Source organism: Notolabrus celidotus, chromosome 13 (assembly GCF_009762535.1).
Source record: "Notolabrus celidotus isolate fNotCel1 chromosome 13, fNotCel1.pri, whole genome shotgun sequence".
In the NCBI taxonomy this organism is placed as follows: Eukaryota; Metazoa; Chordata; class Actinopteri; order Labriformes; family Labridae; genus Notolabrus; species Notolabrus celidotus.
Genome location: NC_048284.1, coordinates 10,916,806 through 10,937,277, shown reverse-complemented (window position 1 = coordinate 10,937,277; position 20,472 = coordinate 10,916,806). Strand labels below are relative to the sequence as shown.

The 20,472-nt window shown below is 40.4% G+C and overlaps 2 protein-coding genes across 2 annotated transcripts; both read right to left on the bottom strand.

Annotated features, from left to right (window-relative positions):
- Window positions 1-1,024: 1,024 nt before the first annotated feature.
- lats1 (large tumor suppressor kinase 1) lies at window positions 1,025-12,991 on the bottom strand. The gene is made up of 9 exons (XM_034699675.1): window positions 12,973-12,991; window positions 12,581-12,743; window positions 10,202-10,651; window positions 8,290-8,407; window positions 6,421-7,853; window positions 5,123-5,705; window positions 4,761-4,943; window positions 4,150-4,256; window positions 1,025-4,066 (listed from the first exon to the last, which is right to left on the bottom strand). Exons 3-9 carry the CDS (start codon window positions 10,547-10,549, stop codon window positions 3,554-3,556), a joined length of 3,285 nt encoding a protein of 1,094 aa, XP_034555566.1. The 5' UTR covers window positions 10,550-10,651; window positions 12,581-12,743; window positions 12,973-12,991; the 3' UTR covers window positions 1,025-3,553.
- A 2,016-nt stretch (window positions 12,992-15,007) lies between these two features.
- On the bottom strand, window positions 15,008-19,365 carry nup43 (nucleoporin 43). Its single transcript, XM_034699917.1, has 8 exons — window positions 19,112-19,365; window positions 18,667-18,789; window positions 17,684-17,761; window positions 17,263-17,425; window positions 16,994-17,129; window positions 16,097-16,248; window positions 15,856-15,972; window positions 15,008-15,523 (listed from the first exon to the last, which is right to left on the bottom strand). Exons 1-8 carry the CDS (start codon window positions 19,229-19,231, stop codon window positions 15,294-15,296), a joined length of 1,119 nt encoding a protein of 372 aa, XP_034555808.1. The 5' UTR covers window positions 19,232-19,365; the 3' UTR covers window positions 15,008-15,293.
- Window positions 19,366-20,472: the final 1,107 nt, after the last annotated feature.

The following is a 20,472-nucleotide window of genomic DNA, read 5'->3' as shown; positions in this document are numbered from 1 at the left end:
GCGAAGGACAGCGACAGGCAGTTGCATTGTCCAGTACTGTCTTTCTCAGGAATAATATAAACATAAAATAGACACAGTGGTTAGGGTTAGGGCTATGATTAGGGTTAGGGTAAGGGTTATGATTAGGGTTAGGGTTAGGATTAGGGTTATGATTAGGGTTAGGGTTAGGCTTGGAGATGTCTTCATATTGTTATCGTTGGGGTTAGGGTTAGGGTTAAGGTTAGGGTTAAGATTAGGGTTAGAGTTATGATTAGGGTTAGGGTTATGATTAGGGTTAGGGTTAGGATTAGGGTTAGGGTTATAATTAGGGTTAGGGTTATAACTAGGGTTAGGGTTATGATTAGGGTTAGGGTTATAACTAGGGTTAGGGTTATGACTAGGGTTAGGGTTGATTATGGTTAGGTTTAGGATTAGAGTTGGGGTTAGGGTTGCAGTTATGAGGTTAGGATTAAGGGTTAATGGGGCTATGGTTAATAACTCTTAATTGCTGTTAATAATAAAACAATGACATAGTCCCAAACTTTTTCCATGTTTGTCGACTGCAAAGACAAAAAAAAACCTCATCAGATTTAACCTTACAGCACAAATAAAAACGTAAGTACCGTTGCCTTCAGTGGCTGTTGGAAATATTAAAATTATACCATTAATCTGTCTATTTTATCTTCTAATATTTTAGTATGAAGCTTCCTCTTATTGAGATTTAGTTGTCAAACATGTCAGCTGAAGTATAGAATAAGCTCCCTCTCTTTTCAGATAGTTGTTTTTAACATTACTCCTGACAGCCGCTAGCAAGGACCCTAAAATAAAAGCTAAATTAATTTTATGATTGTAGGGGAAAATATAAAAATAATAAATATACAATAAGCTCTTTACCTTTTGGGCTTTGGTTAACTTTATTCCTCTTTTGTGGAGTATAAAAAATATTTGTTTGTTGGGGCCACAAAATGATCTTCCCTGGTCTAATAGTCTTGCTCCTCCTCCTCCTCCTCCTCCTCCATATCACTCAAAAAAACAGGCCGCTTGGTGTGTGTGTAAAACATGATTTGTTCCTTACATTCTTTATTTCTCACCCTCTTCCCTGTACCCAAACAATGTACACAAAAATAAAAATTCTCTCTCTTACAATGAAAACACAAAACCAGTGCAGAATGCCAGTGGTCGCTGATTAAGTCCGTAACTACATTCAGAGATCTTCCTAAAAACACAAAGAAAAAGTACAGCTGATACAAAATCCTCATGATGTGTGATAGAGAGAAGTCTCCTCTTCACCGTCAGTCCATCATACAGTTTTTATATTTCAAATCAGTACATACAGAGGCACAGGAAGTCAACACATGACAGGCAGCTGTAGTGTTTCTCAAAGAAATATGACTTTAAAGGAAGTGTGTTTAAAGTCTGATGAAGTGGTTAGGTGCCTTAAAGGAAGGCTGCTTGATAGTGATAATAAAAAAAACTGTGTTTTATATATTTCTTCCTAAATGTGGGTTATTGCAAAAGAAAAGAATCTATGTAGTGCTTTGGTTGAGTTATAAAAACAGAAATCATCTACCCAGACGTGTGTACGTTAGTGTTGCTTGTGTTTTACAGGTTTAAGAGACACAACATGTGAACATTAGGCAGCAGCAGTGGACACTGACGAGGGCCTGCCCTAAGAAAATATCAATCAGCAGACAGGGAGCAGAAAATATTTACATCACTGTTTACAACTTAATTTATAAATACATTTAGGTATAAATTAGAAAAATAAAACAACAACATTCTACTGTAGTTCAATCAGCTAATGCTACACTCATTTCAAATCTGATTATTAACCCTCTTTATATTTGGTGAAAGATGAAGAAGAAAATCAAAAAAAGGCACAGCAATGAAAAATTAGAGCAAATTTATCCCTGCACGTTTCTAAGAGTTGCAACGCTAAATATCCCCCCATTCAACAGACATTAAAATATAAATTAAAGTGATTTTTTTAAACTGATAAATGTAAATCAAACAAGAGAAATCCCCACATTCAAACAGCATCTACGCTAGCATCACCAGGTACCTTTTTCTGTAATAAATTAAGGCTTCGAAGAGGGTTTACGACATGTCGTCAAAAAGAGCGACCGGATTCTGCAGCACGTCACCTACAGTGTAGCTTTTATATACAAGACTGCTTCAGTGCTTTCTAACCTGCAGTTTCAGGAGCAAATTGAGACCATTCACTAAAGTCTGTGTGGTCATGAAGCAGGGTAGTTTAACTCAGTCTCAAGACTGGATGCTTGCCAGACTTAAAGGTCATAATAAAAAACCTTCAAGAAGATTATTACTTCCACATTTGTCTTATTTGTTTGATCCACACAAAACCAAAATCATAAGGACTCCTATTCCTCGACTCGCAGGTAGGGTTGCAAAATTCAGAGAACTTTCAAAGTTGGAAAATTTCCATGGGAATAAATCAGGAATTTACTAAATTGAAGGCTGCCTCTTAATAGGGAACTTAAATATAGTTGGGGAAAATATATTTTAGCATAATCCTTACTAAAACAACCAGATTTCAACCAGGCTGGACAGTGACACTGATGAGGAAGAGAAGGCTTGAGAAGCTTTAGGGAAGATGCTTTTTTATTTGTATGTTGAATGGGACTTTTTTGGAGGGAGAGTGGCTCTTTTCATTTAACATTTGAATGGGACTTTGTTGGGATTGCATTTTTGTTAATTTTTGAATGGGTTGGGTCGGGAGGATGAGTAATATTTAACTCAACATTCATGTTTTTGGTCTTCAATGAAAGAATTGGTTGTTCAATAAATTTTTTAACATTTGATAAAGTTCTACTTACAAATAAATCTGTTTTAACTGTATCATTTTGGATGGATGTCTGCTTATAACAAAACAAAGTTCTGCTTGGATATGATACCTTTCAATTAAATTACCCTCAATTCCAAGTTAATTCCCATAAATTCCCATTAATTAAAAAGTTTTCAATTTGGAATATTTCCAAAATCCCCTAGCTTAACTTCCCATGGAAATTTTCCACCCCTTTGCAACCCTACTCGCAGGTGTGAAGGCTGGGAGAGACTCCACTGTATCACCATTCTTACTACAGTAAAGATTGCATCCCAAAGTCTGAGTGCATAGAGTATTACACACGAGGACACATGTTACAGTGTTTAGGCTGACTCTTATAATCAGCCATGTGCATTTCAGGCACACCACCTAGCTCCAGAAATGAAGCAGAGCGAGGCAGAGGCTGCACATGCTCACACACAATGCATCATGGTACATGTAGGCATGGCAAAACTATCTATTAGTGAACTTAGAGGAGCTAGAAGGCAGGTTGCTATTGTAGACGTGCTAGCTGCTTTCCCCCTTTTACTAGTCTAATCAAGTCAGATCTGAACTTGAAGAAGTGACTCCTCTCTTAGTGTGAGTCTGTTGTCATGCTGCAGTTTTTAGCTGCTCTGAAAATCATACTCTCCTACGTTCAAGAGTTAATTGCTGTAGGTTTGTAATCCCCTTCACACACACAAACACGCTCCGCTCTGTATGTACAAGCAGCGACACCAGCCCCGGTTGCTACACGTACACCTGATCTCTACTCTGATTGGCTGAGCTGCTGGCTGCCTCCTGCACGGCGCCCTCCGAGTCCGCCTCGTCCTCGTTAAAGTCCTCGTACCCGATGGGTTTGGGGCAGCTGTACGGGTGTCCGTTGTCGTCGAAGAAGCGGCGGAAGGTGAACTCGTAGAAGGCGTGTTCGGGGTGTTTGCCGTTGCGGAACCAGCCGTTGAGGGTGTCGTTGTGGTTGTCTTCGCCGTCGCTGTCACTGCTCCACAGCTTGTCCGGGTCCACGGGGTCAAAGTTGGATGTGTCCGTGGAGTGAGCGATGGTGGGGATGTACGGCGCCACCTGCTGCCTCAGATCGCTGGAGAAGTCAATGCTCCCAAAGAAAGGGTGAGCTTTGATTTCGTCCGCGCCGTTCTTGCCGAGGCGGTCTTCGGGGCCGCGGCACAGCTTGACGATGAGATCTGACGCCTCAGCGGTGAGCTTGGCCGGCGGGGGAATGTGCAGCGTGCTCTTCCAGTTTATCACCTAGTTTCAAAAACACAGAGGCAACAATAAGATGCGGAGAAGTCGAAAGATGCAAAACATTTGACTGCAGGTGTTTCACATACCTTCAGCTGCGTCTCCAGGGGTGTGGTCGCTAAGAAGGGAGGCTGTCCGACTACCATTTCGTATAAGATCACACCAACACTCCACCAATCACAGAGCTGGGTGTACCCTGCAGGAGATTAAAAACATCAGTCACTGAAACAACAACACTAAGGAGGGTATTAAAGCTTCTTTTCACTTATGTAAGCAGTCAAAAGTGTGTCAGCAGAACGAAACTGGAACAACTCATCAGTGAACTGTTGGGGAGTTTAAAGAGCAAAAATACCCATCATGCACTGGGATCAGGGCTCTTAAATTAAGGATCTGCTGCTTTTCAGTGCTGGAATTCGACAACAAGTCATTCTAATGTTGATTTCAAAAGTACTCTTAAGACACAAACTTGGGCTCCAAGTTTTTTTTTTTTATCTTTGTAATATTTAAGAGGGTAAAAACAGAGCTCCTCTGTCTGTGTTACTCAAACATTTAGTGTTTCCCATTAGGGGTGGGAATCGAAAACTGGATTTGACTTAGAACTGGTTCAGATTGATCAATGGACAAATGACAATAGTATTGACGTTGATAAAATCTTATCAATTCCCACCCCTATTTCCCATCCAGCTGAGGTCCACTCTACCTGTTCGAAGCAGCACCTCAGGTGCGATATAGTTGGGTGTCCCCACCAGTGAATGTGCCAAACACCTCTGGTGTTGCCGGGCCTTCCTCCTCTCCAGAGGCTTCAGACGGTCTGTGCAGCGGCAGTTTGTTGGATCCTCCCATTCCTTACTGAAGTCCATGCTGTCCTGTCTCACATGGTCACCTGAGGACAGATCACACAGAACAAAAGTCATGATGAGAAAGTTTTCAAACAATTTCTATCATCATTAAAGATGTTGGTTTTTGTTTAATCCAATCCACAAATCTCTAATTATTTTCATGTACAACATTTTAATTTATCTGTGCATTGTGAGGACAAAGTGAGGCACTTGTGATACTCACCACTCTGGTAATACTTGGAGTCATGCGTCCAGCGGAAGCCAGTGCACAGACCAAAGTCAGTCAGCTTTATGTGTCCGTCTCTGTCTATGAGGATGTTATCCGGCTTAATGTCTCGGTGGATGAAGCCCATCTTGTGGACGCTCTCCACGGCACAAGTGAGCTCTGCGATGTAAAACTGAGCCAGCTCTTCTTTGAAGATACCGAGCCGGATCAGAAGGCTCATCATGTCCCCTCCGGGTATGTACTCCATGACGAAGTACAAGTTGTCCTTGTTTTGGAAGGAGTAGTAGAGACGGACCACCCACTCGTTGTCGGCCTCAGCAAGGATGTCCCTCTCCGCCTTCACGTGGGCCACCTGGTTCCTGAGCAGGACGTCTTTCTTGCGCAGCGTCTTCATGGCGTACAGCGCTCCGGTGTCCTCTTTTCTGGCCAGGCAGACCTCGCCGAAGGCTCCGATACCGAGGGTCTTGATTCGTTTGAACATGGATTTGTCCATCTTGGCTCGCTTTAACCGGATGTAGTTGGACTCTTTCTGACAGAGCATCATACGCATCTGCTCCTGAGCTTCTGATGATAAACCCACCTGGAGAAAAGGGATGGAATTAACGGTGATTAACTGGATTGTTCAGAACTGCTCAGAAAGGTTGCATGAAAACACACATATAGTCTTTGTAAGAAGTAATTTAACTTCGAGGTTAGGGGATCAAGACTGGGGGGACTATGTGACTGAGAATACAAGACCTTTAATGTGAGGTACTAGAATGAAAAGCCATGGATGAAGAGGGGTTATGGAAAATGTTTTAAGTCCTTGATTAGCAGATTAACCACATCGGGGTCAGAGAATGTGAGAAAGTGCATCGAAATGATCTATAAAGTCAAACAAACGTTACTTTTCTCATCGCTTGGGTCAAAAGCAAGATGCGCAAGCAGTGACATGAGGGTCATGGAGTGTCATGCGTTCTTCTTTCCCCCACGTCAGGCCAACATGCTGAATGTAGTAGATTTAAATACAACACCAGGCTCCCAACACAAGCTCACAAGAATAACAGGCGTGTCACAAAACAGCAGTTACCTTTACCTTTTCAGATCAGCTGTTAGTGACAGCAAGGAGAGAAAGAAAGAGAAAAGCTAAGGAACAAGAGAACAACGTAAAAAATACATTTCTCTAAGACAGATGCTACAACAATGACAGGATAGCAATGAAAGGAAGTATAAAGGGTTAAAGGTCTTCTTTGAAATAGCAAAAGATTCTACTATAACGACAGCAAGAGAGGGACGATAGTGACTGATGTGCTCACCCGCTGCATCTCACTCTCCAGCTGCTTCCTCCTCCGAATCCTCTGCTGATGGTTCTTCAGTATGTTCTCCACATGTTGCTCCATAAAGAACTTGAAGGCCTGGGGGGAGTACAGCGCTATTCTCCCAGACTCCCCTCTCCTTTCTTCGTCTTTCTTGTTACGGCGGACAGGCACAGGCGATGTCGTGATCTGCTTGTTCTCCTTCTCTGTCGCTGCGGTGCTGTCGGGGCTCTCTGTCGGCTTGTCTCTGGAGCTTTCGCTGCCTCCGCCGCCGCTCTCCTCTTCGGCGGACTCCTCTCTGCCTATGCCGAGCTTGTTGGCACCCGGGTCGTAGGCGGGAGGGCTGGGTGTGGCCTGCTGCTGGAGAAGATGCTTAGGATACGGCGGAGGAGGGCCCTGGTAGCTGGGGACTTCCGCTACAACAGGGATCTGAGACACGGGGGGCGGGGGTTCTTGGTAAGCAGGTGCAGCCTGAGTGGGTGGAGCCTGATGCAGCCATGGGGGGTGTGTGGGAGCCACAGCGGTGTGTAACTCAGGTTTCTGGACTCGCATGCTTTTGACGGGCTGCAGGATGGGCACCTGGGTGATGGCGGTGAGGGTGGTGGCAGAGGGTTGAGAGCTGGCTGGGTGAGCCGCTCTGCCGTTCAGTTGGTGGTTACTGAAGGAGTTGGAGCGGACTGGCATGTTGTGCTGCCAAGATGGGGACAGGTCTTGGTTGCTACTGTTACCAGGGGAAGACTGAGGGTGGTTGGAGGTCATGGGAGCCTGGGACCAGGACTGAGGAGGACCTAGGTTATACATGTCCAGGTTGTGACTGTTCCTGTTAGGAACCAGCATGGACTGAGGGACGTTTCCCCCGTTGACATAAGAGGGGGAGGATGCAGGTCCTCCTGACTGCATCTGCTGGTCAGTGGGACTGTGCCTGCTGCTCTGGTTGACCGGGTATGGTGGAGGAGGCTGTCTGCTGCCCCCTGACATGTACTCTGGCTGAGGGGAGCCATTCTGAGACCAGCTGGATGGAAAGGTAAACTTATTCCCCCCAGAACTTTGCATTATGATGGGCTGATGGTTCACAGGCACCGGGCTGATCCTATCAGGCCACGCCCCTTGTGGGACAGGAGATATGCGGGGCACATGGTAATCAATGTTGCCAGAGTAACGCTTGGTTGATGGATTGCTGTCCCAGGAGGGTGGAGGAGGCATTGCACCTCTGTTTGGTGGAGGTGTGACGCTGCGCACCTGGGGCATCAGCGGGGGATTGACCCTCTGGCTGTTGGCAGGGTGACCCTGTGGGAAGGCAGGAGGTGGTCCAGGGCTGTCCGAGCGGTACAGCATTCCATCCCCCATGAGATGACTGTGTCGAGGGGCCAAAGACTCCTTTGACCCTTTCCAGCTTGGCCTCCTCAGCACACCCTGCTGGATATGAGGGGCTCCTGCAGACATGAGAGAGTAGCAGAAATACAGTCAGAGGGAAGGGTTGAAAATAGAGATCCCACATTGAAGCTCTGCATTCATAAATCCACCGTGCCTAAAACTTAAATTAAAATCAATTGATCTAAATATTCTCTACATATGTATTTCTATGAAAATGTTCAGAAACTCTAGAAATACAGATGGAAATCATGTTTGCCTCCATGTCTTTCTTTCACTGTGCTGTCGCTGTCATTATGAATGTAAACCCAACACCCAATATCCAGTCTATGTCTTTCATTGCATGCTGTAGTGAGTCATTCTCCTTTGTAAGCAGGTTTTGTCATTTCTTTCAGCAAATATCCCAAATTCTGCAGACAGCATCAAAGCTGAATGCACACGCCTAGATAGAAATAAAAGAGGAAGCGTAGCATCTGGTCCCAGTGGAGAGTCACATACCTGGGGCTTTCAGACCTGTGGTGTTGGGATTGGCCATGCCCATCTGCTCCCTCACCGGTTCTTGGTAGGTCACCTTTCCCATGTAGTCTATGACTGCTCCCATGCTGCGACTGTTGCTCTGTTTAAAAGGCAAAAAATATGATTGGAGACCTGCTTGAAAACAGGAGCTTTGCCTCCTTCAACCACCTTCTGGTCCGGTATGGTCTCCATAAGAATAACTTCTTTAGATACTTGCTGGTCAGGAACTATGTTAAAAAATATTTACCGACATTGGAGAATATTGAATCAGCAAAGTTTGATAGTATTTTTCAGATGAGGGTCAGGGACAGACATTTGTTATCCTTACTGTATAACTCGCTGTTATCCAGAACACCAGTGTCTACACAGGGTGTAAAAGCTCATTGGAAACTGGAGTCGGGTGTAGAGTTCAAATATGTTATCTGGGATAAAGCTCTAGAGAACATACATAAACACTCTGCCAGCTCTAGACACCGCCTTATTCAATTTAAGATAGTTCACAGACTTCATTATACTAAAACAAAGTTACATAATTTTTTTCCAGATGTATCCCCACTCTGTGACAAATGCAATAGCAGAGAAGCAAACTTTCTTCATAGTTGTTTTGACTGCCCAAAATTAACTGTGTTTTGGTCGAGTAGGTTTAATACTCTTTCTGAAATGTTTAATGTAATTTTGAAACCTGACCCCCTTCTTGTGCTATTTGGAGTTTCTGATCAGACTCTCCAGTTTGATAAAAGTCAGCAGCAACTGCTTTCCTATGAACTCATAATAGCTAAAAAACTCATCTCAATGTTTTGGAAAAGTATGGTTAGAAGAAATGGTAAAACTCTCTCATATGGAGAGAATTCGGCTCTCACTTTAAAATAATCTTGGCAAAACTTGGGTTCCCCTTCTTAAATATGTATAATATATTGAAAAAACAAACTAAACTAATTACCATATAACATTAATGACCTCTTTTGGAGTGGTAGGAAGTAAAGTCCCGACAGGGTGGGTGGGTATGGTGGAGGTGGGGAGGGGTGGGTGGTTTTGATTATTATTTTTCCTCTATGTTGTTGTTGTTGTTGTTCTTTTAGTGTTACTCACTACATCTGTTGACTTGTTTGTTTGTTTGTTATTTTTGTTTTTCTTCATTTAATTGAAAAGGAGCAAAATATCTGTAACATTGAATGTTTTATTACTGCTACCTCAATAAAAAAACATTTAAACCTAAAAGGCAAAAAATAAATAAATAACATTTTATGCAATTGATGTGTGATAAGATACTGTTGATGAGTGTCGTTCATGATTCATTACTATTCTAAAAATGTTTGAGTAGAAATAGTTTCACTGTAATTTAATCAGTACTATATTAATAATTTTGTCTTGGAAAATGTCCGAAAACAGTTGAGAAAACGTCCTGTAAAATGTTCTAAATTATAAATAATCTCTTTCAGTGTCTTAATTTATCCAGACCAATCCTCTGAAACCTAAAGTAATGAGTTTAAGGTGAAGAAATGACAGAGAAGAGGTGAAAGTTGTGACAATTGAGAAGCTAGAACCAAATAACACTGTGTGGAGGTTTTGCTCAAACAGTATCACAAGCAATCTTCGCATAAACAGTTTTCTGTCAATCAACTGTACTGCACTGCACACTGCCACAACATACCTGGATTTGATGCACCTGATCAAAACAAGTGACGACTACCAATGGGGAAACTACCTTTGTATTGGCAACTGCACAACCTGGTCCTTCCACTTTGCATACTTCTGATTTTTCAAATACTTTCTCATACACTAGCTGCTCAAAGTGATTATTCGCTCTTACAGAGTTATGTTTAGAATGAAATTCTTCCACAATCCTTCACAACAACCTGTCTCAGCGACGAAAACACGAAAACAATCATCTCACCTCCTCATACCCGGGACAGGGGGGTTCCAGCGTCATGTGTTTGTGCACCTCAGGGCCTGAAGCAGGCTCATTAGCAAAAGGCAACAGAGATTTGCGGATCTCCTGTAAGGCTTTGTGGTGCTGGTGTTTTTTGGGGTTGCTGCTGCGCCCCTGTTGCCTTGAGTCCTCAGGAGGCATTTTCACAGGTCCACTAAAGTCCGCTTTAGGGGGGTCAGAGGGTTTGGACAAGTTGCGGAGACTGTTCCGTATTTCCTGCAGCATTTGTTGGCTGTTGCCGCTGTAGTTACTGGTGGGAAATGTTTTGGGTCTCATCTGCCTGTATCCTTCGGGTTTCTCGCCTCTCTTCATGTAAGTGCATGTATAATGACAATGAAGGAGATGAAGAGGGTGGCACTCAGTCCGGGGTTTCAGCAGAGGATGGCAGCTACTGTCTGACTTCACATCTGCACGCTGTTGACAGAAATATACAAAACATGTGGTGTGAAATTAGCACACATCTAGAGTACATGTTATGCTACCGAACAGGTTGAGCAAATGAGATGTAGAAAGTATTATTAATAATAGAAAATAATAAACAAAGTTACAAAGTGCTTTACTAGGCAGCAAAACAAAACAGGCAGATCATAAAAACACATAAGACAAGATAAAGAAATAAAACATATTTTAAAATACATAAAATTCCCCTAAAAGAACTCTAAAGGAATACAATTATTTTAAAATATATATTTCTACTTCACTGGTTCATCTCCTCATTCTAATGAAATCAGCAACACCCCCTTCCCACATCTTCTTGGTGAAAGAGATTTGTAATAACTTAAAACTTGAAAGAATTCGATATACATTAAAAGGATCCTTTCGTAAATTCAGAGAGGTGTGGGCCTTCCTTGTTTATGCAGAAAAGCTTATTTTCCCACTTGTTCCTGAATAGGATCCTGCTCTGTCCTGTTTGTCAATTAAATTAAGTCTTGTAATTATTGTATTGATGTATGTTCTTCTTTAGTGTATCGTCTTCCCTCTCCTACTCTCCTTTAAGGACTAAGATTACTATTCATACCAACAGCCATGATCCATAGTACGACCAGACTGACCACCGTGTTCTAATGTCTGTTTTTGTTTGTTGATGTCGTCCTCTTATTCTGAAAACCTCTTTTATTGTCCTTTTAATGCTTTTATTTACTTATCCATTTTTATCTATTTATCAATATTCATTTATTTATCCTTGAAAAACCTCTCAACAATTGGTCTATTGTCCCACCACTTCATTCTGTTTAATTGACGTGTATTCCTTTTAACCTCTTGCATTGCATTTTGTTTTGCATTGTTAAAGTTCCTCCTCCCTGTCGAAATGTTTGCTATGTTATTTGAACCATGCTTTGTTTGTCAAAGCACTTTGTAAACATTTTTTTTTTTTTATTGGATCTTTATTTGGAATGGACAGGTGGATACAACAGCATAGTAACATTAGTAAAAGTAAGAACAAAAGTCCTTCCAGTTTTGTTTGTTTTGAGTCCAGAAAAAAGACAACATCAGCCAACCTGGAATAAGAGTCCAAAGAGGGTAAGGTCATAGACCATGGATCAGATTTTGGTCATCCATTATGTCATTATGTCCACATTTCTCTGATAACTTAAATTTACCAGCAATTGTGAAAAAGAAACAATAATAGTGGATACACAATGACAAATAGGCTCACTTATTCACTTAAAAAGATTATAACGTTGTTTTTTAAAAGTGCTATATAAATAAAGTTATTATTATTATTATCTCTCAACACTGTCACTCATAAGTCCTGTGAAACTCTTACCTCTTTGTGTACAAAAATATAATAAACAAAACTGTTAAAAAAAAAACATATGTATTTCTTAAGAGAGTTAAAATAAAATAAAGTCAAATAAAATTCAGATAAAATAACAATTACCAGATACTACACAGATAAACATGAACAATGTGACTGATACATGTCAGAATGTCAATTATAGGACTTCATTTGAACTTATGGTTGAAAGAAAGTTTGATTTTGTCATTTCACTTTGAGATTTATTGTATTAACATGGAAACAAAATAAAGAAAAATGAATATTCTTTCACAAAACAAGAGTCCGTACACTTGTTAGAGCTATTAGCAGCTACAGCTAACAGCGCTAGCTTGATGCTAGTTTTCTGTTAACAGCAGTCTCACTTAATGTTTGAATTATTAGTCATGGTCACACACATTTATTCAGTACACATGGTGAAATGTGCTGTGAACTGGAGTTCTCAGTAAGTATAAAATAAAGCAGCAGCTCCTCCGAGGCCTGCGAGTTAAAGTCGTCCATTAGCTGCTAAGCTAACTCGACAACAGGTTAGCTTGGTTAGCCGTTAGCTGTTAGTGATAACTTACCAATGTAGCAGCAAGTCGAAGTCCAAAATACTTTCCTTATTCAGACAGTAAACGAGACTTCGTTCACCTTTCTCGGCGACAAGGACGAGGGTTCAACTAAAACAAAAATGTCCTCGTTGTGCCGAGGTCGCTTGTTCCTAGTTGCTTTGAATTCCTGGGATGTCTGAATGACAAGTACAACAGCAACAAGTTACACACAAAGGACACGAATCCGACTTCCGATTCAAGCAATTTCACTATAAAACGCTAAAAATAACTCATAATGGATCCTTAAAAAAAACTATGTCAGGACTAGTTTTAATACTTTTTAATTCTAATTAAGTTAAATGTTCAGAGTTTTAGTGTTTGCTGTGTATTTTCAGCAGTGGTGGATTGTAGCAGAGTCAATTTACTTGAGTACTTCACCAGTGCGTGCACCTGCTACAACAACATGAGGTATTGATGAAGAGTGTCAAGTTCTGTGTGGTTTATCTCAGCCCCTGCCCCAACATGAAAGGCCTGGAACACATGGAGACGCTGAGACAACTCAAATCTGCTTTTTCTATTTATTGTATGTCATCACATGGTTTCAAAGCAGGACTCATCAGGTTGTAAACCTTCAGACAAACAAAAGACAGCCATATCACTTAATAATCAATTAAAGTAAACATTATTTTTCAACTTAACAGACAGCAAATCAAGTAATGTCAAACAAAATCAAAAAGTCTATTTCCTACCAGTAGCCTCTTTCAATGTGACGAGCTACATTGTCTTTCTGCAGGTCCTTTGCTTATTTGACAGTGAGAGACAGACTGCCGACCATCCTCATTAAAGTCATAGATACGATACATCGCAACAAAAACAAGTTATTTGAAGAATATGGAGAGGTAAGAGAATATTCATTAAGCATTCACACATCAAACACTACACAAGAAGATTTACTCATTGATTTACAACCAGTGGTGGACAGTAACAGAGTAAATTTACTTGAGTAGTAGATTGAGTATCTGTACTTTACTTGAGTATTATTACTTTTATTCCACTACATTCAGAAGACAATTATTATACTTTTGACTCCACTACATTTCCATCAGTGCTCTAAATTACCCACTACTTTTACCTTGAAGTCAGCTCACAAATTTCCTTCTCTTTTCTGAAATCGGATCCCTAAGACAGTAAAATGTGTTTGAGTAGTTCTGTTTGTCTCAGGGGTTTAGTCATACCTGTATATTGTGCATCTCCACGGTTGGATGTGGAGCAAACACATAGCACAACTCAGATCTGGCAGTTCATTTAGAGTTGGTAATGATGGCTATAGTTTTCCACCTGAGCACCCATGACCATATATTCAGCCCGTGTTAGAGATTTTTGAAATGAAGAATGATACTTATCGTTTGAAATGTTCTCCCTGTTTCCCACTCTGCTCAAACATACAAAAATTCACATTCCAACCTGAGAAAGTGTGCTGAGCTACGTAACATTTGTTTCATTCCAGATGAACATTTCAAAATAAGTTGTCTGTGCTTGGAGTAACTTTGTTTGTTTTTATTCCATGGCATAGTTTTTACAGATTTCAAGTAATGGCTTCTAATTGTTCTCCTATGTATTCTTTACTGCATTTATGTATTGTGAAAATACGTTTTTAGATTTTTTAAGAAGTATTTTAAATACTTAAGTATTTCTAAAAGCAAGTACTCCAGTACTTTAACTCAATTAATAATCTGACTGAACAACTTTCACTTGTATTGAAGTAATATTTGACCAGGAGGATCTATACTTTGACTTAAGTAATGAAGACATGTACTTTGTCCACCACTGCATATCCAGCTCAAAATATTTTAAACAATCTAGTTGTCCTTATTTTGTTAGTTTTTGTTGATGATAACCTGGATACATACCAACCAATATTTATACTTTCAGGGATGCATATATTCAGTTTTGTAGCTGCTCGTTATAAGAATCAACCTAACTTGTTAGTATCATATCAAAACTACATACATGACACGCCAAAAAAACACTGGTTCACATGATGTAGGGAGTCATACATGATGAAGTAACCGTCAAATACATGTTCCTCAGTAACCATCCAAGCCCAAGTGGTGTATTTTTTATGTCATTTTTAAACATTGTTGATGCTTTATTTTTAAACAAAGACAGGAAATGCTTTCAGTTTGGATTTCGGAAACTTAACACATTAACCAGATAAAGCTAGATTTTTTTTTACACCTTTCTATATTATCTGTCACTTAACTCCTGGACACTCTTTTAACCTGGAAAACACTGGGCAGAACTAGTGGTGTGGGTATTTTAAGTTTGTAAATGTAACAGTTGTATTTTAAATTTAGTGCTGACTACAGTGTTTGGCAGGTTTATCAGAAACAAGCATGTCTACTGTTAGGATTAAGATTCTAACAGTGGCCGTCACCCGACAGGTTAACTTTATGCAAAGGTTTTTTGAATCACTTTATTTTGTAAAGTTTTAATCGACACTGCTGGGATGAAATATTTTGCTTGAAACTACTTACAAAATCCTCAAATCATGATGATCCATCAATGCAACAGAGATGCCCAAATATGGTGTGTATGCAACAGACAAATACACAAGTAAAGTGAAATTGTCACAAGCAAACTTTCATTTCAGGCACCCTGTGTGATCAAAGATGATGATGAAACCTCTGTTGTGACGGAAAATGACAATAGACATCTTTGTGCACTTCTTGCTCTGTGCACTCTTTTAAACTGGGACCTGTCTGTTGACAAAGATAGCTTCCCCGTCCGTCCCACAGACAAGACATTGTCCAAGTACATCCAAACTGTTGACAGACAGTGTCTGGCTGGGCAGCATGTGAGTCGTCTCTAGACGACCTTTACTGGAGTCTCCGCTGAGCCAGGCGCTGATCAGGGACTGGTTTCCTCCAGCAGGGGCCATCGCACTGCGGGATATCATGCTGCTGTTCCTACCACCTGGAGAACAATAACAAAACTGTTTCTATTAATAATTTGGAGGAGGATTACAATCACTGCAAGAATCAGTAAGTTGATTTGTCAGCTTTGTAGCACAACGTGATCTGTACATGTAAGAGGACTCGTGTCATTGTGGTCACACTGACATCCAAAAGATAACAGCAGGAATTGTTTGAAAATGACAGGAAACTTATAAATATACTATGATTAATATGATGTGTCATTTTCAACTCTTAGCTGATTAATAATACCTGCAGCTTCTCCTTTAGAAAATAAAGGAAGTAATCACCCTGCTGTCCAAGTCAAAGAGCAGACTTAAGATTTTTACTCGCCTTGTAAAAAAGAGGGCATCTCAGACTGTGAAGATGTCTCCCAGTGCAGCAGTGAGCCGTCCTCTGAACATGTGAAGAGATGATCTGGGTTGCTCGGGTGAAATTGGACTTCCCACACTGTGCAGAAAATAAAATGAATGCATTATAACAAAAGAGAAACAACCACACTCAGCCTGGTCGGAATGAACTGGTGAGCTATAAACCTGGTAAATAAAACAATCTACCAGCACTAAAATCTTACTTTCTGCAGAGTGTGCCTCCATGAGTGAGAAGGGTGAGTTGCCTTGTCTCACGTCCCACACACACAGCATGCCATCCTGCCCTCCTGTGGCCACAATGTGCTGCTGGTTTGGATGTCTGTCCACACAGTGCAAAGGGACTCGATCTCCTGACCTGAAAAGAACAAAAAGGTTATATTGCGTATAATAAAAAAGAAAACATGATGTGGTCAGGCCAATGACTGCATGCAGTCCAGGGTTCAAGTTTTTAAATCCCTGTATAAAGCCTAACTACGCACTAATCCTCTGACTACATTTATCGGGTAAATTAGAATTCTCCCTATTCAACAATCAGGTATAGTTTCATTTTGGTGTTTGCTAGCTTTCCAGCTTCTCTTGAATAAATGTAAAGACCCTTGAACCTCTCTGAAATTCCACCTAGAGGTGAAAAAGATCTAAATCTACTCTCACAGAGACACGGCCTTAGCTTAATTTAACTTGGACCCCTTTTTAAAAATCCTACTTCAACACTGTCACTTACATTAGAAATTTGGGTGAGGCTCATATTTTTCTATTAATTTTGTGTATGTTTTGGTTTTTCCCTTTGTTATGTATCTTTATATAACTTCCTTTATCACTATTATTTATCCAAGCCTGAGCTAAATTTATGTAGCCTGGGTTTGCACTGGGTGGTGCAACAGAGGACGAAGAGTGGGAGAGACTCAAGAGTTTGGAAATAGGGGGATGATTTTGTATTTTGAATACTATATGGGTATTTTGTGTCATGTATTCTAAAAAGGGTTATTTAAAAATACAATAAATAAGTTTAAGAATATCATCATTGTGCTTCAGGTGAAATCGGAGTAGAAAAATAGACCCTTTGAAATGTATATTGTTGGATAGAACTGAAGAGATCTTACAGGGAAAGAATCTGAGACGGTGAGTTGCTCTGTTGTCTGAAGTCCCACAGCTTGAGTTGGCCGATAGAGTTCACCGTCAGAATCTCTGTCGTCCGTAGGTAAGTCACAGCGTGAATTGTGCTGCTGTCTGCGTTCTCTGCGAAGGGTTCAACAGTCAAAGAGGTGCATTTTACCATTTCAACCGTATTTTTCCATGCCATATGCTAAGTTTGTATTATGATTATTATGACATGAAGGTCGGGCCAAAGCAGTTTAAAACTTTATCTCACCTATGACTCTTACCACTCCCTCATGGTCACTTCTGAAAACAATGATCCTGCCATCTTCACCAACTGAAACAATCTCAGGACTGCTGCATACAACACCAGTACAGGGAGCGTTGTCACAGGGATAACGATGCGCTCTTTCCCAGCGCTGAGACACTGACATTGTCTGCAGCCGTGAGAGAGAAGACACAAGACTTTGAATATTTACAAATCCACAAGTGTCCAATAAATACATGACAGACACATTTCTATGTGCTAGGTAAAACATGGAGTATAAAGATTTTGATTACATACAAAGTACAGGTCTAAAGTCTGCTGTTATCCGTCTGTAAATACACTCTCATTATTGCAGCTCTGGTACATCAATCAGAATTTGAATAAGTTCTCTGTATGTAAAACTTTGTTTTACCGCTAAGGTGTGTACCTGACTGTTTTGGTGGTGGCGGAAGATGGTGACTGCTCCAGTTGATGATGCTGTAACAATTCTGTCTTGGTCCAAAAACTGTAAGAATACAAAAAACAAACAAACAGAAATGTAATAAACCAAAAACATAGAAATGCAGTAGTATAGAATTTGTACACAGAACTGTCAGATAATCTGGAATGAGGTAAAATTGGGTCACCACTAGTTTAAACAATTTTTATAATTAGTAATTTTATTGAGTTTTACTTTTTTTAACAAGTGTAATGAACAACAAAGACAAATCAAATAAAATGGATTATGACAAGATGAAATAAAATAAGTAAATAAATACAAAAACAAAAAATAATACTAATAAATAATAAAAATAAAATAAAATAAATGAAAGAGGTAGGCAGGAAACAGAGGGCATTTACATTCACATCTTCATTTACATTTATGTTTGCATTTACATTTTGTCCCTTTGTTCTTTAATCATATCGTTTCTGGAGTTTAATTTCCCCAACATCTTCTCGGATGCTGCAATTCCTGTCATCTGCTCCCTCCACATCTTCAGTGTAGGAGTTTGGGTCTCCTTCTAGAATCTTAGAATTAGTCTATTACAGGTCATGAAGCCAGTTGTTAATATTCAAAATCTGTATTTACTCAGCTGTGGTACCAAACTTCTGTCCCCGAGGAGACACAAATGGAGTGATCTGGGCAGTTCACATCCTAATCATTCATCCATATATCTCAGAACACTCCTCCCTAATGGGGATACCATGGGGCATTGCCATAGTGCATGCATGTATGTATGTACCACGCTCTGGTTTTACATTTCCAACACTTGCTGTCTTTGATTAAAACAATACTATAGAGCCTTGTTGGGTTCAGCCATAGACTGTAAACATTCAGCACATTCTTAAAACCATTCTAGCAATGGCTTTTTTCTGATTATAGGTCTCTCAAACTTGCTATATTATTTTAGACCCTCAAGACAGACTTACTTGGAGGTCCAGGACATCTCCATCGTGTTTGTGTTCACATAAAAGCTGTGGGTCTCCCTCAAACCCATTATCCATGTCAGTACTTCCATGATTCCCAATGGACCAAAGGGAGATCTTGTTGTCCTGTAATAGACACACAATTAAGTTTAAGGACAATAAGCGATAGTTTTAAGTCATAAAGTGAAGCACATGTTTAGAAAATGTCCTCAGTCATTGTAATATTCAATAGTTTCTCTCAAAAGTTAGGCAATCGTTGTGCCTAAGTAATAGATAATGGTTTCAATTTATTATCATTAAATTGTAACAGCAAATGTAACCTTTAATAATACACAATGACACGTGTTTTGCCATTTTAGAGGGTCTAAGTCTGCAAATAATTAAAATCACACACTGAGGTTATCACATTTATCATGAATGTTTTCAATAACAGTCAAACGTTGCTAACCTCGTTATCCCACGAGCCGGTTGCAAAGATATCCGCTTGCTGTAAAGACGAATGAGAAACTGGACGCCATCTGGTTTTACTGATTTTCTGGGACACGTATTTAGCATTTATACTCTCCATTGAAACAGAAACAGTTTTACCGACTCCAAATTACTGAAAGAGTCACAGGTGCTAGCTTAGCATTCATGAGCAAAACTGAAGGAACGCGCCTGTAACTTCATACGTAACTACGGTGGCCCAGTGAGGTCAAAATACCGAATCATTCGACTTTTTCCTGATTTTACTATTACAAGTGTCCACTTAGCGGCCACCGTCTGTGACTGCGGCAAATCTTATTATCCACTTAAAGAGTAATTTGGCTTCTTGCCAATGCTATGTAGCTCTGCTGATATTAACACTTGAAAGTATTTTGCAGGAATGAGACTGTTTTGTGCAGGGGCTTATACAGGGGGGAAAAGTGGGACTGACTACCTAGGGCCCAAGTGAGGGGGGCCTTCATGGGCCTGAAATAAAATGTGTTTTCTGCTACGAGGTAGTATCCGTGACGTCACCCATCTGTTTCTGAAGCGGTGTTTTGAGGCCAATCGGCGGCGGCAGCCATATTGCTGCTGTGGAGCAATTATGACGTAAAGAGGCAGGCTTTGAGCCTCCTAGCCAACAGCTACAGTGTTCCCGCCTGCCAATCAAGTCAGCTGTGCCTCTCATTGGAAGACTCGTTATCTCAATATCTTCGAAATTGCCGCGTTAGAAAAAATTTCATCCCCCCATACAGTGTGTGTGCAGATCGAGAAATTAGCTATCCAGACTACACTTGTCTTTTGTACCAGGCTGTAAACATGTTTATTTCTGCTGTCAAGATCAGCTTTTTTGAATTGGTGTGTATGTGGTTTCCGGTACTTCCGGAGCCAGCCTGAAGCGCATCCTTGATGAACTGCAGTTTTTAGCACTTCCTCAGATTCATAAAGACTTTTTAGAGCACTATAAGATGATCCACTAACTACTAGCACTAAAACTAGCACTACACCCCTGCATACAACACTGTCCAGCAAGCAAACTGTTCATGCTGGAGCTGAGGGGTCCAGAATAATCAACTTTACCTTCTTCATTATTATAATCTATCTGTTCTTTTGCTGTAAACATTACACTATGTGACAGGTGAATGGGTAATCTGTGTGCTTGGTGTGTTTTAGGGCTTAAAGAGTAAAATATTCGGCCCACTATGACCACGGTTACATGATGTTTTTTAATTCAGAATTAATTATTCAGAATTAAATAATTCAGAATTAAAGTATTCTCCTTCGTGTTTACATGGAACTAGTAATTCTGAATTGAGGTTTACATGGAAAACACGTTTAATCGTC